The 26,813-nt window shown below is 41.7% G+C and overlaps 1 protein-coding gene across 4 annotated transcripts in view; it reads right to left on the bottom strand.

The window, feature by feature from the left end:
• phf21aa (PHD finger protein 21Aa) overlaps positions 1 to 16,113 on the bottom strand; it is a 50,632-nt gene extending 34,519 nt beyond the window's left edge. For 2 of the 4 annotated variants that reach the window (XM_062548862.1, XM_062548866.1), the window contains exons 1-5: positions 13,286 to 13,950; positions 11,735 to 11,791; positions 10,279 to 10,377; positions 7,736 to 7,768; positions 7,146 to 7,211 (exon numbers count right to left, since the gene is read on the bottom strand). In XM_062548862.1, coding sequence (XP_062404846.1) covers positions 7,146 to 7,211; positions 7,736 to 7,768; positions 10,279 to 10,377; positions 11,735 to 11,791; positions 13,286 to 13,300 — 270 coding nt within the window. In that variant the 5' untranslated portion in view covers positions 13,301 to 13,950. Of the gene's footprint in view, positions 1 to 7,145; positions 7,212 to 7,735; positions 7,769 to 10,278; positions 10,378 to 11,734; positions 11,792 to 13,285; positions 13,951 to 15,878 lie in introns of those variants that run through there. The other 2 variants (XM_062548863.1, XM_062548865.1) reach the window with 2 other exon arrangements.
• Positions 16,114 to 26,813: the final 10,700 nt, after the last annotated feature.

Genomic DNA, 26,813 nt, shown 5'->3' with positions numbered 1-26,813 from the left:
CTAGGCCCCCCCCCTCCCCTGGCCACACTAGCCCCTCCCCCTCCCCTGGCCACAATAGCCCCTCCCCCCCTCCCCTGGCCACACTAGCCCCTCCCCCTGGTCACACTAGCCCCTCCCCCCTCCCCATGCCACACTGGCCCCTCCCCTCCCCCAGCTGCTCCTGCTGCCTCTGGTGAGTGTCTGGCGTGGGGAGATGAGATGGGTCGAGCAGAGGGGCGGTGTGCACCGGCGCAGAAGACTAGAGCTGACATCCTGACACAGAGACGCACTGGGCCCAAGCACAATACACTTCCCCTTTCTTACACACTCGGAATGGAGATGGCCAAGCCCCATTGACACGACGAAAGCAATAGTTGAGAGACCTGTGGGGTGTCCTACGAAGCAAGTTAGACAAATCTAGGTTATCTAGACATATCGAGGCTGCACAAAGCCTCAACTCGGGTATTAAGTTAAGTGATCCTACGACAGCAGGTATGTGATAAATTTGTCAAACTAGGCTTTCAGCTCAGATCTCTGCGCGTTCTCGTGGTTGGGGTGATTTTGACCAATCGGGAAACGTGGAGACGCACAAGACAGCCTAGGTTTAAAAACGATTACTTCCGCATTTATGAGCGGTAGCGAAATCTAGGGTGGTCTTTTTTAGTGTCTAACCTATAACATCAAAAAGTCGATGGTCATCAGATATTGTATGGCATGCATGTCCACAGTAGTGACATATTTGCACGCACAACATACTTAAAAGCGCCTTCGAGATTCAAAATGTTTGCAGAGGCGGGGCCGAACCTGTTAAAAGTATGACAGCTTAGCACACGTGAGATAACTTCGTTGTTCAAGATAATAGATTGGTTAGAATTGGTCAGATGGCGGTGATATTTCACGATTTGAGCTATAACTAAGCACATAACCCGCTCCCGAGCAGGTTTGGTTGCGAGCATAAGATACCATGGTGATACAGCGACGCTAAAACAAATCCACTTTCGTATGACAGCATACCCTGGTTTTGAGCGCAACATACCTCGCTAAGTTACTAATCGAGCTTCGTAGGACACCCCACAGGTTCAGCAGGATATACTACGCATACATACACAGTGCTATTTTTAAGATTTGCTACAGTGGAGCCTGGATTAAAACGAGCTGGTTTAGTTTGCATGGCTTTATAACCCTTGCATCTACAGCAGGTCATCCTGCATAAGTGTTGCTGTGCTAAAAGTACCCAATCTCTTCACATATACATGACTCCAAGAATATGGCACTGGGGGCCAGATAAGGAGTATGTGAGATGCAGCTCTTTTGCTATATAGCTTTTGCCAAATTGGTTTATGCCTGCTCAGATCCTGAGATATCAACTTCTCCAAACTTCTGAAATTCAGAAAAGAGAAGTAGAATATTGTCTTTATTTCACAAGACCGAATGACCCGCAGGACACAAATGCTAGCCCACTGAGACTGGTGCCGCTTCTACAGCCTCTGACAGCAGGAGTGTGAACGTGAGAACACAGGGACGGTGCCAACACCACCCTATAAGGAGGGGATGCAGGTGTTGGGCTGACAGGGTTGGGGAGGGCACTGTGTGGAGACTGAAGAGATGTTGGAGACACACATGGACACAGCACTACCACAGGCACAGGTGGCAACGGTAAACAAATTAAAGGAAAACAAAAAACACACAACAATTTTAGGACTGTTCTTAAAAAGAAAAAATAAATAAAAATCTGGCCAGCTGCTCCCTGTTCCCTGACTCAGATCAGGCTCTCCGGAGACATCCAGCCTGTTACACCTGTTACTATGAAAGAGTGATCACAAAAAAATAACCTATCATCAAGTATATATTTTGGTATTTGCCTATTATACTGTATATGTCTTTGCCAATGCTCTACAAATTCTCACCTTTCCCCTCTGGCTCTCTGAAGGCTATGAATGTGTGTCCTCTGGGTATGTGTTTGGCCATGTGCTTTGCCATTTCAAGCCTTGGTTGTAGCTAGTGAGGTGAGAAGAATCAGAGCCAGCATAAAGGAGAGTGCTACAGGTAATATGTTTACATTTCGTCTACTCTAATATATTACTATGTCTTTGCTTATTTACCTCCGCCAAGGAAGTATATGTTTTCATCGGGGACCGGCGTTTGTTTGTCTGTTTGTCTGTCTGTTTGTTAGCAAGATAACTCAAAAAGTAATGTCCGGATTTCAATTAAATTTTCAGGGAAGGTCAGAAATGCCCCAATTCGTAACACCGTCGGGATTCCAGAGCCGTTTATGTTTTTCGCTTAGTGGTGTAATGGCATGGTATAGCCACGTGGTGGCGATTTGAATAGTTTAGGTTCAAATGTATGACAACCTAGGAAGCACACTACAGGCGGAGGTCTGCGCTCTCGGAGTGCTTTTCTAGTTTTTCTTTTGGTCTCTGCCTATCCAATGGCCAAACTGATCTGTGCTGGAGGGAGCCACAGCGCAGCATTACAGTTAGCATCTCCTACAGTAGCACAGACAGCATTAGAGTTAGCATCTCCTACAGTAGCACAGACAGCATTAGAGTTAGCATCTCCTACAGTAGACAGCATTAGAGTTAGCATCTCCTAGCACAGCGCAGCATTAGAGTTAGCATCTCCTACAGTAGCACAAACAGCATTATAGTTAGCATCTCCTACAGTAGCACAGACAGCATTAGAGTTAGCATCTCCTACAGTAGACAGCATTAGAGTTAGCATCTCCTAGCACAGCGCAGCATTAGAGTTAGCATCTCCTACAGTAGCACAAACAGCATTAGAGTTAGCATCTCCTACAGTAGCACAGACAGCATTAGAGTTAGCATCTCCTACAGTAGACAACATTAGAGTTAGCATCTCCTAGCACAGCGCAGCATTAGAGTTAGCATCTCCTACAGTAGCACAAACAGCATTAGAGTTAGCATCTCCTACAGTAGCACAGACAGCATTAGAGTTAGCATCTCCTACAGTAGCACAGACAGCATTAGAGTTAGCATTAGAGTTAGCATCTCCTACAGTAGCACAGACAGCATTAGAGTTAGCATTAGAGTTAGCATCTCCTACAGTAGCACAGACAGACTTGGAGCCCGTGGGGACCCGTGCTGGAGTCAGACCTGCAGTCATGTCCTGATCCCACTCCCCATCTCTCTCTCCTACTCATTTCCTGTCATCTTTTCACTGCCATATCAAGTAATGGCTAAAGCTATTTCATTAAGTGCAAGTGGCAAGAGTCACACTCACACGATAGCTGCACAAGCAGAAGAACTTGTAGTGTTAAAATCACATGATATGTTCTGCTGTAATGTAGTCATCTCATAGGCCCCTACGCTCCTGCGGTGAGGGTCGCATGTAATCCTCTGTTGAGAGCACAGTGTCACTCTCAAGTGGTCATCATGACCTTTTTCCTATCTCATTGTAAACATTGGGATATGACAATGCAACAGATCAGAAAAAGAATTCATTATCTCTAGAGTACAGTTCAATATATATACAGTAGGCTATATGCCCTTTCCCTGTGTTAACTTGAGACATCGCGGCTATAGAGGCCTTTTTTGTGACGCAAAATCTGGTGGAAAGCTCATGATCATCCCAAAGGAAAGCTTATTCATCTTAGACTCAAGTTTTTCGCCATGCACTTCTCTTTTATTGAGCAACGCACCATGAGGTGTGGCAATTAACTTACCTAAGGAAGGGTCTGGCACATTATCTAAAAATTGTATATTGCATTGTACACTATCTAAAATGCATTGTCCACTGTCCGGAAAACTGATCAGAAATCAGTGGCGAGTTGTTATTATGTTATTTTAAGAGCGCAATATCAACAGTCATATGGGCGGGTGCACAATGCATCCTGCTTCTCTCATCCCCAGGAGTGCAACAGTGCACATCCATGCAAAACACTACAAATTATACGATTACAACGGGAAGCATAATTATAATAACGATCCTACAAAATACATCTCACAATGACTAGTTATTTCGCCATCATTTGCAAATTGGTAATGACGGATAAAAGTGATTAGGCGAGAGGCACATAACAAGCACAGCTGAAGACGTATCACCTTCATGAAGAATGCGCCAGATGGAATCAACATGAATGTGGCCCGGCCACGCCCAGGAAGATCTATACATTGTGCATGGGTGACCAAGAGTTTTAGACCATCATGATAGAGCCCATAGACACAGGTTACACAGGGCCCACCAACCCAGAGGACAGATCTCTCTCTCAAAAACAACTGAAATAATTTCATATAAAGTCAAATATCATTCTTTTGAACTCCTGAACTGTAGGCTAAGAAATCATTCCTCAGAGTCCTAGGTCAACTTGGACAAATGTCATTGAGCATTTACTGTGTGCTTGTTTCTGAATTCTTAGCTCTATGGATATGCTCATATGCCTAATTGTGAACATATTCTTTATTAATACAAGCACAGCCCTGGCTATTGTCTACTTCTTGTTTACTGCACCAACTGTAATGTAATTCATGGTCAAACTGGTTTGGAGATGACTGAACATGGAGGTGGTAATAGCTGCCCAGTCGGCATCAACTTTTAAAAGAGTTTGATGCTCTAGATGGCAGAACATAAATTCATTCATAGCAATTGCAGACAGTGATCACAATGATAGCAATTGCAGACAGTGATTTTATATCATATTTGACAGTTAACGAGCAAGAAAATGGAAATATTATAGTGTCCCTCATTCAACGTGGCTGGAAAATGAAAACACCCCACTATGCAAACCTGGGTTTCCATCTCAAACACTTCCACTTTCATTTAAAACACAGCTGACCACTTCTGCTCCCACAAACTGCACTGCTACAAATGGCAAGCATGCTGATCCATTTAACATTTTAGCAAAGATGTGAGCTTCTCATCATTTTACACACCTCACTCCAAAGTGAACACTGATCAGAAGCTGAGATGGTATTGCCATCTTCATAACTTGCAATTTCGCTGCATTCACTTCAAAGGGATTGCTTGACAATGCTACTGGTCGGTTTTAACTGAACATTAACTAATTAATTTGGGTCTAGCTCTACCCACTCAATGCCTTTATCATCTGCTCACACACATATCTTTTTTGTACATCAGTGCACACATACGGTTGTTTCAACCAGCCATTTTCACTGTCAAAATAGGCCCTTTGATTAATCCAACAGAACAAAAGGAAAAAAAACATCCATATGAAATTGGATTTTTCCAAGTCAGTCCTAAGTAGATTCTAGAGCTTCACAGGGAAAGTGTCTTTGCAGGTGGGTGTATTGATTGACAGGTTTTGTTATTAGTGGGTGTCTATTAAAATACGGAGCAGAGAAAAACCCAGATGTTATTAAGCTTCCAGTGGGGTAGTCCATATTGGGAAAATAAATATTATATGTGAAACATATTGCAAGTATCTCCTGACATTGTAAGTCCTTTGGTCATTTGCTGACTTTGCATTAGCCTACATACTGACCAGCGCCTACTATAGCTAAGTGCCTACTATGCTAAAGGCACAATTAATAGACTTAATTAAACCTGAAACCTGAAAATTGTGTAGTAAATTAAGTTACTTAGTGTTAAGGTAATTTAAGGTTCTGATAAAAAATACTAATTAAAAAGAAAACTGGTCAGACAGATTTAAAAGGTTTCGCATCTGATCTCTTCAAATATACAAAAAGTATTGTGCGGCTACTCTGGCCTTGCCCTGGGGCAGTTGAGTGAGGTCAGTCAGGGTGGTCATTGGGTACACAGTGGGGCGTACATTTGAAGAATTACAATATCCTCCCACAAACATTTTAGGTGGAATCAAATTGAGTTGTGGCATAAGTGATGCTCAGCTCATGCTCAGGGGCCCATATTTGGGGGAACAAATCTAGTGTTCCTTCCTCAGCAGGCGCCTGGCTGCTGAACCTCCTTGTGGGGCGTGGGGAGTAGAGAGGAGAGAGGGTCTGGCTGGCAGTATCAATTATCTATGCACACAAAGCCGGAGTGAAAAAGCTTCCTGCGCTCACTGCACACAATATTACATTACACAGCCTGCCTCAGCGGAGGGGCCTTCTTAAGACTAATACAACTCACAAAAACAGAACAGAAAGGGGGAAAATGGCACTTCAATTAAGGTATGACAAAAGCTCCAAGCTCAGCTGAGTCACCACCTCAATTCTTCTTCTTTCAGAGGCAAATATAGGTCCTTTTTTCACCTCCTGAAGCGGCAATAAAAGTTGACGTTTTAAAAAGCTCCTTGTGGAGTGAACAAAAGGGCTGGGTGAGTGGCCAATCGATAAGTGACAGGTGGGGCCTTTCTTAAGACATCATCCCTATGCATCTACAGGGCAAATTGGACCCAGAGGAGCTGGAGTAGAACGCTCAACAGGCTTCCTTAGCAAGCTGTGGGACTCAATCTTGTCCCAATCAAAGGTTGCTATAAAGCACAACACAGCCCAGGGATCACCCAAGGACTTACAAATCAAAACGGCTTCTTAAAGCAGCAATGCAATAATAGCCCGTTTGGAGAAATGCAGTTATGAGAAGCAGGTGCAATTAAGCAGAGCATCCTTGAAGTACTATTTTGCACTATTTATCTACAGAGCCCAAAGTGTTTCACCATTCATTGAAATGAGCATTGTTTGCAGTGCTGCCATCATGTCTATTGATTTACAGTAGGTAGTAATTCTCCAAAATTCCATGCTAGAAATATGACTAAAGCAATGCTACAAACTCACAGACACACATAATCACTACATCACTAACCGCTACATAATCACAATTAGTCCTTCTTCCCATTTTAAGAAGCTCAAGTCTCAAGTGGCCAACCACAACATAGCTTGTTGTTGGGCCACCGCCACAAGAAATGAAAAACTACTGGCGGTTTCAACTGAGTGGAAAGTTATCACATCCAATGGTACCCACTATACAGCTCCAGACACCATACAGAAAAAAGAGAGAATGCCTAATGGATAATAAAAATATACCTTGATAAATATAGATTTTATACAGTGTTTCCATGCTGCTATATTCATATTGAATATGATTGTGAACACTTTAGGCATTATACAGTATAAGCCATGGCTCTGATTTTATTATTCTGAAACAAAATTCATTCTACCTGCTTTTAATTCACCAACTCAAAGAGAAGGTTTGGATAGCACACATTTGGAATATTGGTTGTGGCCGCCTACCTGCTTCTCACTCAGAGCAGTGATCTTGGCCTGGAGCTCATGGAGCTGCTTCTTCAGTTCAGCATTCTACAAAGAAAAGAAGCAACCTTGTAACTGTTGATTTCCCTCCTACCACCTTTAGCAGAGCAGCTGAAGATAGATGAAGAATGGAACTATTTATGAAAGAGAGAGTACGTGAAGGAGAACTACAGACATTGAAATATATCAAGTGACACTAGCAGGTTATTCCATGACATTGAAAATACTTGTGTTTTTAAAAACAGCACATAACTCCACACTAGTTCTTGTGGGACAGTGAAGTAAGGTTCATTCTGCGCAGCACGCTGGACTGACTAAAGGAGTGAGTCATCGGTGCTTAGTTAGCACAACTGCCCAGGAGAATTGGAGAACCTCAGGGCAGGGAGTTATGAGAGATCTGGCCTTGTTTTATGAGTATATGTTTTACAGGAGAACAGTGAGCCAGCTGGAGCTCTTTACTTGGTGGAGAAAGTGGTGAATCGACAGAGAGCAATGATCTTTGGGGTGGCGATGACAAAGGACACTGGTTTCCATAAAAACATTAGGAGGGGAAAAAGTGAGGTTTGCTCTACCTGTGGATCCAGCTTCATTTGGGTCACAAGTTTCTACAAAGAAAACATAGAAGTGTTACAGTGTATCAATAATATCAAACTGCATTTGACACTGATGAATCCACAAAACATGCACAATATTACATGCAGTAAACAAACTCTTTGGTCAATGCCATGCAATGTTAGTTAGCCACTATGGGCCCTGGCTCTTTCTATTGCATCAGGGGATGATGCAGACAGGCAGGCGAAACAAATCACTCCTGCGAATAACTCAGAATGAGCTTAAAGGGAAGAAGGCTTGACTCATGTGTGATGCTGTCAGTGGGAGAGCCAGAATGTCCACACACCACTACAGCTGCTGCTGCCGCTGCTGCGGTCCCCTGTCACTCCCGGAGACTCACACACTAGCACGGTAGTCAGACACAGTGGGCGACTGGAGGCCAGTGGAAGCTCATTGATTTTGTGCTGCTGTGGAGTGTCTTGTCTAAACATGGGCACTTTAGAAATTCTTGTCGTTTCCATGGTTTCATCTCCTCCATTACAGCGCAGCTTTTGTTTGTCTGACTTGATCTGCAAAAAGCTATCTGAGCAGTCTCCTATTTTGAGTGCTGTGAAGTCTACAATCTACCGCTACTTTCTACTGAGAAAAAATAATCTGCCAGGTTATTAAGGCTGATCAGGTCAGTCTTGTTCATGTCACCATGGTTACAAAGCAATCATATTTGCAGTTTACACAACTTTTCTACAGGGACAAGGAATACAATAAGTGGCAGCACAAATAAAGACTGAAATGTTATAGTTATGCTCAATTTTTATTTAGTTCATCAATTTAAATTTTAATTCCCCAATAAACAGTACCCTACATCTACATTCAATACAAGCTGATCGTCCAAAACAAATCTTTATAAGGAGGACAGAGAGGAACGTATAATGGACAGATTCTATGTCTGGTTTTATTTCCCATCTTTACAAAAAGATACAAACCTGCTTTATCCATTATACCGGAGGGATCCATTTCACACATCTAGAATGGTAGCCTATCTTCCATGCACTTCTTACTGTTAGTGCAGTGGCCTCTAGAGGCATCTGCCGGTATTGCAGGTAAGAATAGCAGCCCATCCCCCAGGCACAGCCCCAGGGAGGAAGGCACTCATACAATTAGATGTGACACATTCTGAAAGGCAAGCCTGAAGTGTTTCTGAATGTGACCAACCGACTGAAAGTTCAGTGACTGTCAGGATGCTTTGTGAAGAGGTACATGTTGTGTGACAAGGGTACATTTATTTCCAACGTTATGTTCTTGGACATGCAGACAATAAGCATTTTTCTTCTGAAATATCCTTCAAGACAGCATGATGCTAAACTATTTTGAAAATGTAAGTTCAAAACAAACATTACAAAAAGTTAACCACTATTGTGCAGTAAAACTTCAAATCTGGTATTAGCATCTGATAGCTTGAGCAGCTTTATTGAGGGATGTTTGGATCATTCACTGGTTAGCTTTTCACATTTTCTCACTTACTGTACTGTAGGTAGAACCAGATAAATATTGAAACAGCCATAGCAATAGGCAGCTTTAATAATGACTCATTCTAGGTCAGCTTAAAGGCAGTGCTGGTCTTTTTTCCACCCTGGAAACTATCACCCAACATTTTTACATGCAGGCAGAAAAATAAAATAGTACAAATCCACTTCTGAATATCCAGTGGAATGTCAATAGTACTGAAGGTATAGCGATGTAGTTGCTGTTTCATAAGCATGATAATAGATATCATTTAAAGATGGACGGCAGCACGCTGTATTATAAATTGCAATTCCTATCCAGACCTGAATATTCAAACTTTAATTACAACGCATCCTATGGCTCTACTACAGCCATAATGTTTTTTGTTTTATAAGATTTTAAGACTATGTTTTTGAAGAAACACCTTTAGAGATTTACATCTAATCCAAGCAGGATGGTGTAGATATTAGACACGTTTTGCTAAATAGATACTAGGAAGTTCATTTCTGCTTAGACAACAACAATGCATGGAATTCTTACACTGCATATGTTTAAAGGAGGTGAAACAGACACAAAGTTCAGACTTTGGAGTGTATATGCAGTATAGTTATAAATAAGTGGAGAAATCAAAGACATAGAAAAAGAATTTTAAAAAATCAGGAGCTTCCTCTACTATGGATAAATGCTGGAGCCATTCACTGAAATGAATGATGCCATCCATGTTTACAAATTACAGACATATTTAATAGGAGGCAGAAAACGACTAAACTACTCAAATGTCTACAGTAGGTCAAACCCTTGTTAGCATCTGAAATGCTCCAAAGTACATCAAAATTCACTTGATGAATTGTATTGATCTTATTTTGCAAATACATTATTTCTGAGAATTACTACATTTCTATATGAAACAGTTAATTACTGTCCCTCCTCACTCACCCTGTGCAGGGGTGCTCTGACCACGATATCCATTCAACACATTTTTGCATATGTGCAATGTGTGACCATATCCTGAAGTAAATTGTTTATGATGGTTGCAAATGGTTTGGACTGAATGCAGTACCTGATGGACCTGTATTTCCACCTTCAGGGCCTCCTGGAGGTTCTGTAATTCCATCATTGATCCCCTCTGTGGACAGCTCAGTCTTGGACAGCTCTTAGCCTGTTAAGTCAGTGAGCAAAAGGGAGAGAGGCACAATTTATTTCATCTTATTTCTTATTCGATACAGACTAACTTGGTTTTGTGCTCACAGTGACAACTGAAATAATGGTGGCTATAAATAAGCCAGAGTGCAGTGGTAAAGGGGAACCTCATATCAATTCAGTGGCATAACATTACTCTCAATATTACTGTAAGAAGGCAGAGGGAGACTTCATCTGTGGGACTGCACACACACATGCAGCCATTTGCACTGTGATGATGACTGATGACACAGGCCGCCTCTCTGTGCTTCACCAACCAGACATTCATCCATCTCACATCTGAGCTGCTCTCTGTGTGTGTGTGTGTGTGTGTGTGTGTGTGTGTGTGTGTGTGTGTGTGTGTGTGTGTGTGTGTGTGTGTGTGTGTGTGTGTGTGTGTGTGTGTGTGTGTGTGCGTGCGCACGGATGTGTGTAGGGGACGGTGTATGATGTATGGCTGCTCAGGCTGCCGATTGTCAGTCCAACCTGGGCCTTCTGTGTCAGCACATCTACTGGGCTACTGGGCTACTGTCTGCCATTACTGAAGCAACTTCTCTCTGTTGCTATTAGCTACAGTATATCCCTAGAGCACAACAATCTCTCAAAGCTCCTAAGATGACCGACTTTACTTTGTGATATGTACTGTATTGTAATAACAATAACAATAATAATTGCAATAATGATAATAATGATAATGTTAATAATAATAATAATAATAATAATAATACATACATACATACTGTACATACATGAATAAATGTTGCAGTAATAGTAGTAGTAGTAGTAGTAACCGTAATAATATAAGACAATGACAAGATTTCAGGACATAGAAAAGATAGACTACATTGATGTCAGCCCAACAGCTACTTTAGTAGTGGCACCTAGTAACCCTACTTTCGTCCCAACTTGTATAATCTCGCTGACCAATTTGTTTTATATTCCACTCAAAAACTAACGATTACATAGTTAATTCACTTGTGCATTTCCTGTGTTTCCAGTTCCTAAGTAGTTACAGAAACAGATGATTTTCTGTTTCTGTAAAACACTGCTATAAAAGTTAAGTATAGTATACTATACTATCTTTGTTTCAGTGTCTTCAGAAAACTAGAATGAGTTGTCCGAAGCTATCTGGATAAGCCTTCTTTGGCCTATGTTTACGGATGCTAATATACATTTAAAACATGTTGAAACATGCCATGTTTCATAGCAAAATAATAATAATAAAAACTTTTCTCACTGCAATACCCAAGATCAGCAGGATGAACGCAATTTAAAGGATTACAAGGCTACTTGTGATGTTGAGATTAATACCTCTGGGAGGGGTGACGGCCCCTTACCTTCACTGTGTCTGCTGTTTTGAACACCATCCAACTTGCAGTGAGGGGGATCTTGGGCTGCAAAACACCAGCAAAGGGGAGAAGTCAGAATTTCTGTTGGGAGCATCTCCACTCTCTAATGATCCTGCAGAGAGACACCCAGCAGCACTGACAGGTCAGAGTGTGGACCTGTCTCCCTCACACACACACATACACACACACACACACACACACAGGCAGGTCAGAGTGTAGGCCTGTCTCTCACACACACACACACACACACACACACACACACACACAGGCAGGTCAGAGTGTAGGCCTGTCTCTCACACACACACAGCAAGGAGAGGGGCAAATGAACAGGCTGCTCTTCCCTGCCACTCCTGATGAAGTTGTGGCACTTGTCCACCGGCTCTTACGCTCACTCACTTACTCCGCCGGTAAATTTAGCACCAACAGTTGATCTCTGTGTCTCCATCTTTCTGCTTGATCCATATTTATTCTCACTCTACACTGACACACTGTTAGCGCCTTCCCGTCGGATTCCCTTGGTTCTTAATTGGCAATCGTTCACTCAGCCTTGCTTTCAGCCCCAGAAGCACCCTCTCCCTCTCCCTGCCTAAATGTGAGAGTTCAGCCCAGGTCCAACCAGTCCGAACTGAACAGCCTGAGATTATGGTGATGAAACATAAGGGGTTTCCACATAGACGGCTTTCTTTCTCTCTTCAATGTGTTTTTTCTTCAAAGCTTCACTCTACCTTAAGGAACATCTGTCAAGCACAACAGACTGAACTACATGTTCATGCATGTTACAAGTCTTCCACACATGATGACTTATTTGCCATTAACATGTCTTTTTCTGAAGCTTTGAAATGCAAATAGCTCAAATTTAAATGATGACCCATTACTTACATAGTTAGAGTTGGTATTCTTGAAAGCAAACACAAAAGGCATCACCAATTCTGTGATGCTAGTGGCTTAAAGTACACACATAAGGTACACGCCACTCTAGATCGTTAATTCAAGGGGGACTAACGGAATAACACAAAACCTGATTGCGTTCACTTCTGGTGTTATGAGAACAGAATAGCAGAAGCAATGTACAGAGCATCTGCCAACATTGGTGGAAGGCAAAAAACAAATAACAATCCTAAACTGTCTTTGCCGTCCAAGTGAAGGCAATTAATAAACAGTGAAAACTGCGAGAGGAAGCCGGCGAATAGAGCCAGTGTTGCAGCCGCCGAGTCGTCCCATTGATTTCCGGCCAAGGCCTGGTGCCAAGAGGACAATAATAACATTGGGGCCATTACACAGACTCACCACCTGGCTACATCAACTGGTATCCATTCTCTCTCTCACACACACATAGTCACACCTTTTTTATGTCTTCTTCTCTCTCCCTCTCTCCTGGCTAGAGTGCAAACTGACTGGTTGACTAGCACAGACATGCATGGTAGCTACTTTTATGCCCCACTCTATTCGGTACAATCATTTCAGCAAAGTCATAGATAATGAAAGACAATCCAGTTGGATTAATAATTGTCATGACAACACATCAAATGGGCATTTCACCGTTCTCAGTAGCATTCCTTCCTCGTGAGGATGGGGAAGCAGGCCGACACACTTTGATGCTGATGAAGTAGTAGCGTAGTTCCCCAATCACCTTTTTCAGGGAAGGCCATCCACCTCCACGTCACACATTGTGAATGAGGCATAAGTGTGACAGGTGCTCCAATGACTTTCTCTCTTCACCACTATCTAATCATCCCTGTCTCATTGTACCTTTTTACAGATGATCACACTCCCAAAAGAAGCACACGGGCAATCTCTCAATATTGCTATTCTGTCAAGCAGTATCTTTGATGCCCTTATGACAGACATAATCAAACAACAGCTGTGGCACGATGTGGACAATAGGAGATAAAGCACCATCTAGTACTTAGGCCATAGGGAATGGAATCTGACGATAACAGGCTAAAATCAAACATGCACATATCATGCTGACTTGGAGTGATATTGATGACATCTAAAACTGACCATTTCAAAACAAAGTGAAACTAAATAAAGTACTAAACTAAATACGTATTACCACTGTAGACCTTTTGCATTCACATTTGTCAGTGACAGCTGGATCTGAACCTGACAGAGGTCTACTATATATTATATTCCTGAATACATCTTCCTCCCAATTTTTGAATATTCAACAGTGCCATTTGCACGTTTGGTATCCAATTCAAAACACATCAAATGCATAAAACTACTAAACTTCAGTGGACATTGGCAAAAGCTAGAGTACACAACAATCAACAGAGGTCAACAGGATGCAGAGGTCAATTCTGCAATCAGCTGTGATCATGCTGGTTTTGGATGACAACAACTAGAGAACTCACTCATACTTTTAAAGGAGCCAGAGATAAAAAAAAAAAAAAAAACAAGGACGTTAAAACATAAAAGCCATTATACTGATATGTGGGCCTTCTGCAAAGTAGCAAGACTTAATTGGTCTGCCATTTTTATTACCACACTGCTTCTTCATCCTAAAATTACAACAGAACACAAAAATAGCTGAAATAGCACAGCAAGGTCATCGGTAGTAAATAAGATGGGGAGAACATTTCTGTTTGAAGACTGCATTTGAATGAAGGCCACTCCACTGCTTGAGACGGATCCCACATCCATATTTCTGTCCAGTTTTAAAATGATACAAGTTATAATAATTCACCAGTGATGTTCAATAATTGCAGTCTGTGACTGATTAAAGTGCTGTCAACTGTCTTACAAAACATAGTCTGTTGAATACACAGTGTATGGCCTAGCTAGGGATTCAGACAATGAAGACATTACATGGAGTTAGCTTGTGTTTTTGCATCACAAATGAATGGATCATACTCGCAGAACACTATCTAGCAGTAAAACAAATATCTACTTCAAATATGAGGTTCACACTTGGCACTAGGCCATCCAATCGACAATCCAAAGTAGCCTTGGCTGAAACACAGGTAGGCTAACAGACTAGGTAGGTATAGGTTTACTCCATCCATGGCCCGCCACTCCACCAGCCCCTTAATTTCTCCATGCAGAAAATGTGAAAGAAAAACGTTGATTATAGGCCCATTTGACAATAACTAGATGCATATTATCTTGAATAGTATGTAGCTTATAACAACGACCATGAACAATCTACATTTCTAGTCCACGAAAAGAATAGCCGATTTAAAAAGTGAGCGGACATTTCTGACTCTCGCAGGTTAATAAACGTCATCAAACGCTTCGGAAGTCATCAACGTGCCACCAGTAGGCCTATTAATGTAATGCAAACAGGAAGATACAACATAGATTTCCACAGCACCTCCTGTCACTTACCCCAAGAAATCTAGCCTACTCTCAGCGCGAAGGCCTAAACTCGACTCGGTTATCCTCCGAGCGAGCGTGCAGGCACTCAGGTAACTGTTTTCACAATAAATTAGAACAAGTCATAAATTAGAACATGCCATGAGTTACTTAGCGTTCGTAGCCAAGTCGAGATGATAAAGTTCGTCCATTATCATTTACCTAGCCTAAGTTGCCCTCTTTCCTCTTACTACACGTCTATCAACAAATAAAATAATCGCCTCAGTACCATTTCACTGGTCCGTGTGGCACCATAAATTAACTTTGAACTAAAACGTCATATTCATCGCGTAGGCTACAAAGAGTTCTTTTTCAAATGGCTAAAATACACTTTAGTGGACAGTACTCGTGAGCAAGTGATCTGGAGCATAGGCATGCAAATGACTACATGGCAATATGTGGTATTTCTTCTTTTGTTGTATCATAATGTCACAAATACAGTTCATAACATAAGACTGTCACGTTTCTTTTATGCATAGTATCACATGTCTAAGTCAAACGTGCCTATTGTATAACAGAATCAGCAGCAACTTCGATTCTGCCCCTTTATGCACTACGCTCGCTACTATCCAATAGCTGTGCAGTTGCAAGATATTGCTCAACTCCTAGAATAAGGTAAATGAACAAAACCCCTATCATTGCTCTTGCCCACTACCGAGTTGAATTCCAATACGCAATTTCAAATAACTACACAAGGTTGTCGAAGCAATGGAAGTTTCGTAATGGAGGACATAAAAGTTCGCATAATAATAAAAAGATCCCAAGGTGCACTTACCCTCCTCTGTTTTACTCACTTGAGCAGCAGTCAAACCCTGCTCTCCTCACACAAATTATTTAAATAAATATTTACAAACAGCCCGGTATTTCGCAACCGAATTTCGTCCTAAACATGTAGGCCTATTTAAGCTGCATGTGTCCAAATACACGTCATGGCGCACGACAACGATATAACAAATGGGTTTTTAAAATGTCTAAAAAGAGAGAAACTGAGATACAAAACAAGAACTCTTCTTCAATCTCATTCACCCCCCAACCATAGCACACTAAATATCAATGCGCACAGGAAGGCAGAAAGAATGGGACAGGAAAAAAATGGCACGCGAAGCTCAAAATACATCATACCACCATATAATTCATTCGTAAAAATAAAAACTATCATAAATGTGATGGTTGTGTAGTGAGAGAGTTGCTTAAATGCAGGGAAAATCTGATTGAAAAGGCGAGCTATTTCGTGTGACGGTGCGGCGAATTTATTTCAGTTTGCCTAAGGAACGGGGGTACTGCGCCTCCATTGCCTAGGGAAAAAACCCGGATGTAAACTCGGTGAAACTCATGGCGTGAAGTAACTCAATGCAAGTTGGATCTGGCTAGTGCATTAATTGCGGCTGTCGCACATTATGGCATGTAAGTGAATTACGGTCATGTACCATATTATACTGTAGCGTTTTTAATCCCTCTTTCTGTTGACCTCAAAAGTACATTTTCCAAGCGAGTTTGTGCCTCTTCTTAGGTTTGAGTTTGTAGCCATCTTTTTATAGGCCTACAAATAAGCTCGAGGCAAATAAACAGCCCCCTCCAATATATTATTTCAAATATGAATCAACATTAGTAACAATTCCTACACTTAAACTGTTTTATTTTTCATTTTTATAATGTGACTAACAACATGACAGACTACAATAACACAAATACACAAATAGTGAGTTGTAATCTGCATAAATTCAATAAAACAGGCTAAACGTGTAAATTAATTACTAGAATAGATATCAGGGAGACGAGCAATGACCAGCAAGAACAATGAAAATATTTTACCATGAGCGGCCTGAGAGATCTACAGTATCTATCTATCTATCTACTGTAGGCCTATGTCTATGTCTGTCTGTCTGTCTGTCTGTCTGTCTGTCTGTCTCTAGAATGAAACCAAATTCCAGCATCTTCATTCTGAGCAGGATTGTATCCGGAATAGGGGTCGACCGATATCGCATTTTCAGGGCCGATACCGAATCAAGGAGGCCGATAACCGGTATTTTGAACCGTTATGTCTGCTCTAAAAATGAAAATTGGTGTCAACATTTTGAATAACAAATACACAATATGTCATTCAAATGCCTTTAAACACACGTATATGTTTTTTTCAGATAACTGATCACAAGTGTAAAGGATTCCAGCTGGCTTAGCTGTGCGTGTTGAAGGCTGGTAAAGCTCACTCCCTGCCTCATGAGCGCATGAAAGCTTGTAGCTCGGGCTTTTAGCTTGTTTGTCAGCACTCTACCCCCGATCGTAGGTGCTGCTGTTTTGTGGGCTCGAATCCGGGCTGACAATCGGTCGACTCGACCCCCAATCTGCCTTACAGTATTTATAAATGAAATGTTTTGGACCACTATTTTTTTAAGTTACGTGAGAAGACAATGAATAGCCTTTAGACCCAGTTTTTCTGAAGACAGATAGAAGTTGCACCTGAAACTCATGGATTGCTGGCATGGTTTCATTCCTGACAAAGAGTAGGATGAATTTGATAGATGCTTATGTGCAGTAAGAACAAAAGGATTACAACTAGAGGAGAAGCTGTGGAATGCCAACAGAGTCCCCATGCCTGGCGAGGCCTCTGGCCTCAGAACTAACACAGTTGATATTTCAAAACATGGACAGCTATCATGCAACAACAATGTTTTAAAGATTACAACCTGTTTTTATCTTTGCTTTGTTGACTAAGAAGAGTTTGTTGCATGACCACTGTACGTCTCGGAGTTTGAAATAACCACCAAAAAACAGACAAATCTGAACAGATTGTGAGGCAAAAGCAGACACAAATACAGGCAAAGACAAACACAAATACAGGCAAAAGCAGACACAAATACAGGCAAAAGCAGACACAAATACAGGCAAAGACAGACACAAATACAAGCAAAGACAGACACAAATACAGGCAAAGACAGACACAAATACAGGCAAAAACAGACACAAATACAGGCAAAAGCATCCCTCAGACCACCCCCTCCTCCACACTTTACATTAACACTCTGAGTTGAAGAAGTTTCTGGAGCCTGTTGTGAGCAGTCGTTGGCTGCAAGGCAGCCAATCAGTGTAAAGTGTAATTATTCATGTGGGTGCCAGATAACCATGAGGGGGCGCCAGATATCTGCTAAAACATTTTATTACCCGGCCTAATTATAGGGTTATAAATGGGCTTGTAAAATAGCATCTGAGCATGTTTTTTTTTTATCAAACCAAAGTTGCATGTCTTCTATGTAAACATCAGAGAACAAGGTAAGATACACCTTTGTCCATTCTATGTCACCTTTAACACCCTATAGGATGCAACTATGTGGTATTCATGTGCTTTTTTCAAATATACTGTCACAGGGTAGATCAAAGCACAGCACTATGGATGGGACTTATAGTAGAGACCCACTGAAGGACTGTAATCAAGGGGCCCACCCAACCACAGATAGTGAACGTCCCCGTAGGATGCCAAACAGGTTCAAGAGGACGTCATGTGGGTACTGTGCAGTCAGCCACACTACAAGAGGAGTGGACCCTTATGCCTACAGGGTTGTATCTCCATAAGGGAATGTCTGATGATCGTTCAGAACTTCTGGGCAAGCTGAACAGCCAATCAAATGCTGTCTCACACCAACAGACAGGGCAGTTAATTCCCCCACATATGCAGTAGGTAGCCGTGGCACACACTGGGCCTGTTATTGCTGCTGCAGCGCAGCTCTGCCTGTGCGTCCACATTAGGAACGCTTCTGAAGTGCACTGCAGCAGAGCTGCTATCTCTCCACCTGGAGTTGGCCTTCGATAATGGCCATAAATCCACACTGAGCAACATTCATGAGCTGAAATGAAGACCGGGAAAGCTGACTAGTTGTTATCAGAAAGCTGTCAGGTCATTTTTTTACCCTCAGTTGGCATAGAGAGAGATACATGGAACATTAAAGGTATACTATGCAACGTTTTTCAGTCAATCAATTCGTTCCATACTGTTATATATGATTAAATGGGTCATTACCGGTCGAACGGTGTCTTTTTTGGCCGCTCTAGTGGTCTGTAGCGGTAAAACCACACTTGCAACTTCAGGAGACACCGGGCACGCACCCATGCTCTACTCCAGGAAGTGTCATGTAAAGTCTCATGAAAAGGCACGGCAGACTGACCGATTGAGGAGTTTTGTCAAATATACACGCTAAAGCTGTAGGGGAAGCTCTGCAGAGAAATATGCAAGCATAAAACGAGCGAAAATGAAAAGTGAAAGCGAAACCGGCGATGAAATCGCCAATCCTGCATAGTATACCTTTAAGCCTGTACTATCTTGTGCCTGATGTTACTGTAACTTATTGACAGCATGTAATAATAGTCCTCATTAAGCCTGTACTATCTTGTACTAATGTTGACTTATTGACAGCATGTAATAATAGTCCTCATTTAGTTTCTGATACTTTGTATTATACACGTAGCCTCCCCTTTGCCCTTTTGAAGCCTTTATATGACACATATAGCCTCCACTTTGCCCTTTTAGACTACCAACCTGCCTTTCTGGACAGAACCTTGTCAAGCAGGAGAAATAGGTGGCCCCTCTATTCTCTTGCAGGGTTGCAGTTGCAGCGCGGGTCCACAGGGCTGTGTGTGTGTGGCTGCTGTAACCTGTTGACACGGGTGTCAATCAACACACACCGGAGCCGTCCCAGAGACGCGACACAGGCATAGACCTAAAAGGACACAGGTCATGTGTCCTGGCCGTGAGGCTATCAGTAAATCAGTCTTGAAGGATCGCAGCTTTAAAGGAACCGTATGTAGGAAATGTATTTCAATTAATCATAAAATGGCCCTGATATGTCACTAGACATTTAGAAATCATGCTAATTTCAAATAGGCCTACTTATATCACTGACAACAGTAGTCCGGGCAAGATATTGTCATTTAAAAGTGAAGTTGCAGCCCTCAACTGATGTTGATGTTGTTATGTTGTGTTTTGGTTTGATGCGCCGCCCTACACTTATCTACGAATCACGAAGTCAGTAGTATTTTGCCATCCGGGTTGCCAGCTATGCTAGTTACCACCATAGACAGCTGCAGCAAATGTGTCAGACAGAAAATGCCTAACGTTATGGAACCTAAAAGACCTTGTTATGAATCCGAAATACGTTGAAATAAAACAAGGATTTAGGAGATTGAGACGGCGAAAACGGAGAAGAATTTGAAGACAGACGTCAGTGTTGTTATTTGCTCCTGGACAGGTAAAGATTAATCAGTTTGGCTATCTTACTTGTAGGCTACTGTAAATGGACATTTCAAATAGCCTATTCATGAAAGTTATGCATGTTCGTGCAAAGTAACGTTATGTTGGCTGGAGGAGGTGGGTCATTGAATTGAAAAGGTAGGCTAATGAATTGTTTGGGAAATAAAAACAGCTAGTAGTCATTGCTAATGTTAGCAATGCATTATCAGAGTTCGTTTCTCTGTCATCATGGGAGCGTACCTATGTTCCCCAGGTCCTATGTTCCCCGGGTCCTATGTTCCCCACTTTGTAAGGGACCGGGGAACATAGGACCCTTTTTTTCTTACATTTTAGAAAGGGTCCTATGTTCCCCGCTTTTCCCAAAAAGGGTCCTATGTTCCCCAGTATGTATTGCAACCGGGGAACATAGGGCCCTTTTGGGGAAAAAAGGGGAACATAGGACCCGGGGAACATAGGGATGATCCCGTCATGATGCTGAGGAAAACAGCACTTAGCCTACGTTTCTGCTGCAGCTAGCTGGCAACCGCGACTCAGGGGGGAGGGGGAGGTGATACACCGCTCTACAGTATTTTGAAAGTAATTGCAGTACTCGTTTTGGCCAAAATCCTACATACGGTTCCTTTAACTCAGTATCTCCTCTATGCTGAAATGGAGTTTTTAATTGAAGTGTGAGGTTCTGGTAGTGTTGTTTTTGGCGGCCTGTTTCGGTTTTAGTTTTAGTCTAGTCTTTGTGTCAAGCTGTCATTTTAGTTTTTATCCGTTTTAGTCACGTTCATACTCTTTTAGTCTAGTCAAGTTTTAGTCGACTAAAAGTATGAGCATTTTAGTCTTATTTTCGTCTAGTTTTAGATGACGAAAACTAATGACTTTTAGTCTTGTTTTAGTCAATGAAAATTGGATTTTAGCATCTTTTTATTAATGCAATTCTATTTTAAGGGGTTGTTCCTCCATAGACTGGGTAAGACTGTTTTAGTGGCAGGCACTATAGCACTATAGCACCAGCGAACTCTGAAACTATAGGACTGGATGAAATGTGCAGATAACGGTCTCCACTGATAAATATCACACTGGCTAACCTGGAAATGAGGTCCTATGTCCAAAATTCTGAACTACCCCTTTAATAGGAAATGATACATTTTGGTTAATTTTCATGGATTAAAAAAATACAAATATTACAGGTTACATAGGCACTGAACATTGACAGTGGAATCAGGTATGTTACACAGAGTTTGGTCTCCCCCTGTCACCATGAAATGACTATTTGGAATATTCTGTAGACCTGCTGTTCCTTTTCTGAGAACAATTTAACTTAAGATCAAGTTGTCCTTAGGTTATTGAATGCTGTAAATGTGGATGCTATTTTACCATTAACTAGGTAGCCTAAGCGTGGTTACACACAGTTGTCATCTTAATGCAGTGTTTTGTAGCCTATAAAACGCATTTCACGTTCATCACTCAGTTTTGGTAGGCTACAGGCCTATGCCTTGAGTGGTCGCTGCCCCTTTAAATGCGTGGGACTTTAAATTACGTTTTCACTCAATGCTGATTTTGTTGATGAACAGCACCGTCTTTGATTCAGTTTTTCTACCGTTTAAATAAACGACACACGCGCACTTGTGTGGTTGGTAAGGAGTTTTCAATAGTTTTCTTGCAATTCCCACACAACATTAGATAGCCTAAGCCAGGGCTATTCAATTAGTTTGTAATAGGGGCCAGTTCATGAAAAGTATCACAACTGAGGGGCCGGAGAAATACCGCTTGAAATATGAGTAATTACGTACAAATGTAGATACAATAAACTACAACAGCACCAATATGGGTGTTCAAATGTTGCATTTTGTAAATGCATAATATCAGAGCCTGTCCCTTATTAGACATTCTCTGATAATATCGTTTTTTGGTGGTTATTTGTGTTTTGGGAACATTTCTGCCACAGGCCCAGACTACCACAGTGGTAGGCCAACATTGGGAAGGTGACACTGGATCTATATTGCTAATATGTTGCATTTTGTAAAAGCATAATTATTTTGTGGTTATTTTGTTGTATTTGTGTTTTGGGAATATTTCTGCCACAGGCCCAGACTACCACAGTGGTAGGCATTGGGAAGGTGACACTGGATCTGCATTGCTATGGCTAAAATGAAATCTGTGATAACATTAACAGCAATGGAATCTGAGCTTTGCGCAGTAACTGCTAGGTCCATACAATTTCCAATGGGCACAAACAGGTTTCAAACAGTGTTTAAATGAATTAAATGTGCGTAATCGGTCGCATATGTAACTCATCTCAACATACATTTAACGTTCCCACCATTTACATTGGATGAACGTGTTCACAAATCAATGTTACTTACAGTGGACTTGACATCAAGGCGATGGATGTGTATTAGTTTCACATTGAAACTATTTGCGTGGTGCAACCCGTTAAAATGTTAGTAGCTTATAATACTCCAACGTAGTGGCAATTTACGTTGAAACTAAGCTAAGATGGAACTTATGTTCAACTCGGTCAAAACGTTATACGTGCAGTTGGCTGAGGTGCAGTGGCTGCAGGACTTCAGAGCGAGTGAGAGCATGCAACAGAACTGATGCCACCAAAGTTAAACTTTTAAACCGACTCCTATTTGCTCCAATAGCTACATTACGAGTGGCGAATGTTTTCGCGAGGATCTGATTGGACTGGAGAGGCACACTACCGGTGAGATTTCATGCACCAAAAATGCTTCATGCTTTGAGGAAAACAGCTTGGATTTGGCGCACGTCAACATGTTGGTGACGCTGCGTAAAAACGAAGCAAGGCACCTCTTTGTATAATATCCAGTAAAGAAGTAGCCTACAACGGCAACGCACCACACAGAATATTATTTATAGGCGCTATTCGCAGTGTAGCCTATCACTGCACCTCCATTATCGTGTTTTCCACCAGCTATTTACGTCTCTACCGATCATAAGGATTTGCTCATATATAACATCAGCCAACACTTCAAGGGCCACTACAAAGTATCTCGGGGGCCGGATCCGGCCCGCGGGCCGCTAATTGAAGAGCCCTGGCCTAAGCCAAGGTTCCATTAAAAATGTGTCTATGATTAGAACTTCGTTGCTCATCGGTGGAATAATGTTATTATTGTAGGCTACAGCGCCAGCATCAGCTGGACAGAAGCTTAGGCTACACACTAATCAAATCTGCAGTTGCCTGTTAACATTTTCATCTGAATTAGATCTACATGCGGAGGTGAGATAAGTAGCCTAGTGCAAAGTTGAACTGAGAGAGTTGCCAATCTAGCGGACTGAACGTAGCCTATATTTCTTAGCTTCTATTAGCGATAACGATAGGCTATACATCTACCGCTCCTTTGCTACATGATCAAATATGATCAGATGAGTGACAGAAGCACCGGATATGACCAACAGGCCCACGCGAGAAACGCTGGTCCTCTGGTATGATGATCAGACATTGGGTGCCTCTCATCATGCCTCCTCGATCCTCGATGCTCGATCCTCGAGGGGCGTTCCCACTGATCTATAACTAACGCTGGATAGACTATCCCATTGTTTCCCCCCATCATTCTTTATGTAGATCAGTGTGGATCGAGGCATCGAGGAGCGAGGGAGGACGTATAAACGCTGCATGAAACGCACCCCATGCAACCTGAGGCGCCCCTGAAGTGAGACGCAGGAAACAGAAATACTGCAAAATAATAACACGACTAAACGACACAAAATAATGTTATAACATTCCTGTCCTTCTGGTCTTCGAAAATGAAGAGAAATGTTAGCATGGTTTTTATTTTGTAAACCACATTTAGTCTCGTTTTTATTCGTCAACGATATTGCCTTATTAATTTAATTATAGTCATCATCACATGGCCAGCATTTACGTTGCGTCTCGTCTCGTTATAGTCACGTGAAAAAAGTTCGTTGACGACGATATTTAGTCATAATTTTCGTTGACGAAAGCAACACTAGGTTCTGGGGAGGCGTGAAACAGCTTTCCACAGGATTCTCATCCATTAATCCTGAAAATAATGTGTGAGGCCCGTCACTGATGTTGGACCAGAAGGCCTGACTCTGATGTGTGTCTGTGTGTGTCTGATCTCTGATGTGTGTCTGTGTGTGTCTGATGCTTCATCTCAAAGGTCTTGATGGTGTCGAGAACCCTGTTCTCTGCAAGCTAATCAAGTTCTTCCATTCCAAAATCATGTCTTTGTGGACCTTGCTTTGTGCACTACGTGAAGTCTTACTGGTGGCGGGATGACTGTTGTTTATCCAGGGTTTGGCTTGGGTTAACAAAGAGAAATCTTAATGCTTCAGTATACCAAGACATTCTGCACAATTATATGAACAGTTTCGGGGAAGCCCTTTTCAGTTCCAGTATGACTGTACCCCAGTGCTGAGAGCAAGGTCGATAAAGATCACTGGGCGGGTTTGGTGTGGAAGAGCTTGACTTTTCCACAGTTAAAAGGTCTCTCTATGCCATCAAACAGTTTTTGGATAAACGAGTAAAGAGATTTGGAGCCAGGCCTTCTTGTCAAACATAGTGCCTGACCACACAAGGATTTGTCAATAATTTCTAATGACTACTGAAATTTCTCTCTCACCCTTTCCCAAAAGAATGGTAGCAATTCAATTCAGCAATTCATGCAATTCAATATTAATTAATTAATGGATTTAGAATGGGATGCCGTTGAAGTTCCTGTGGTTGTAATTGCAGGTGTCCTAGTAATTTTGTCCATAGCGTAGTGGAGAAGCTATTGTAGAAGTCGTGTAGAAGCCAACCATCCGTAGTCAGACTTGCCTCGGATTCACAGCACAAACAAAGTATCTTGGAGTGCACACACTCATGTGTGCAGAAGCATGCCAGAGTCTCATCTGCCTATCCTGTTCAGGAGCGGAGCCATGCAGGTTATCAGGCATCAGAGGCCGTCAGGCTGATCCCATATTGTCCCTCTCACTGTCTCAACAAGTCAGGGGCACAGGAGGAAACGTATATAGCAGAGTATGTGGCCATATAGGTGGGCTAGCGTGTCTGTGTTCAGTGAAGGATTGGAGAACTGTGAACAGATCTATCCGGGCTTCTCTGCATACAGTATGTCCCTCATCTGATTCACCACCAGGGGGTGTTAGTGTCATTCCGTGGCTACTCGAGAGGAGGACGACCCCTTAAGTACTTCAGGCAGATGCACTGCTCAAAGCCACTGGAACCGGCTCTGATGGAAACAAATGATTTGCATGTATTTGCATTTATAGTTTTCTCTAGCAGTGTTTCTGTTAATGCTGCCCTGCATGACCTTACTGTACGTTGTGATCCCACCGCTGATCAAAACTCTTCCCTTGATTAGGAGAATGTCCATTCTTAACTTGCATTACAAGCAACACAGGAACACCTGCAGATGCCTCATATTTTGCATCCGATTTGTTCATTGTGCTGAATGGAAACCCGCTTAGTGAGTGTTTGTGCAGCCTAGAATTGTAGTTAGATTGATTACATATCACATCACGGTTAGTAGGGCGCATTCCCTCCAACTTAAATATTATGTATATAACTCAAATAAATGAGTCATCAAATAGTGCCACACTGCATCGCATTAGAAGGCTAACCAAGCTAATTGAAGCAATGAGGTATAATGCAAACATGAATCTAATAGAAATACCTTATCGTATAATAAAGTGAATATTAATGAATCTAATAGAAATACCGTATCGTATAATAAAGTGAATATTAATGAATCTAATAGAAATACCTTATCGTATAATAAAGTGAATATTAATGAATCTAATAGAAATACCTTATCGTATAATAAAGTGAATATTAATGAATCTAATAGAAATACCTTATCGTATAATAAAGTGAATATTATTCAGCTGCTGTGTCAATGAAAGACTGGAACTAAGGTTCTCATTTCAGTATAAGATCAGTTTAAGTTCACAACCAAAGGATGGCAAAGCATTAGATATGTGTCATATTATTTATTATATTTTACCTTCCAGAAAAACAAGAAACACAAGTCTATAACCTAAAAAAGGTATTTGATCTGTATGTCCAGAGGGTGGAGACATTTCTACATGGTGAAAATAGACCCAAAAGCATAGACCAATATGACTTTTATGAAGTATGAATATGAATTTGAACTATGTTGAAATGTCACAAAAAAGACCCCAATATCATAAACGATTTCCCTTTGACGTAACTCTATGTTCACAGTGGTTGTTATACCAGCTAGTATAGATTCAACAGGAGATTGGGCCTACTGTACATTACTGCAAAAGCCAAATGTGCGCACTGATATAAACAGCTGATCAGATCATGTTTTTTAGCACCCTATATTGCGCTTCTCCTGCCTTTCGGCTATAGAACTGGAGCCCAAATAAACCAACAAATCAATAAACCTAGAAATGCAGAATCTACACCTCCTATGCTCAAAGGTGGGTATGGCCCAGAGTGCGTTTGGTAGCAGCCTAAGGATTACCTGA

Source organism: Sardina pilchardus, chromosome 11 (genome assembly GCF_963854185.1).
Source record: "Sardina pilchardus chromosome 11, fSarPil1.1, whole genome shotgun sequence".
Lineage (NCBI taxonomy): Eukaryota > Metazoa > Chordata > Actinopteri > Clupeiformes > Clupeidae > Sardina > Sardina pilchardus.
This window is presented reverse-complemented; position numbering and strand designations above follow the sequence as displayed.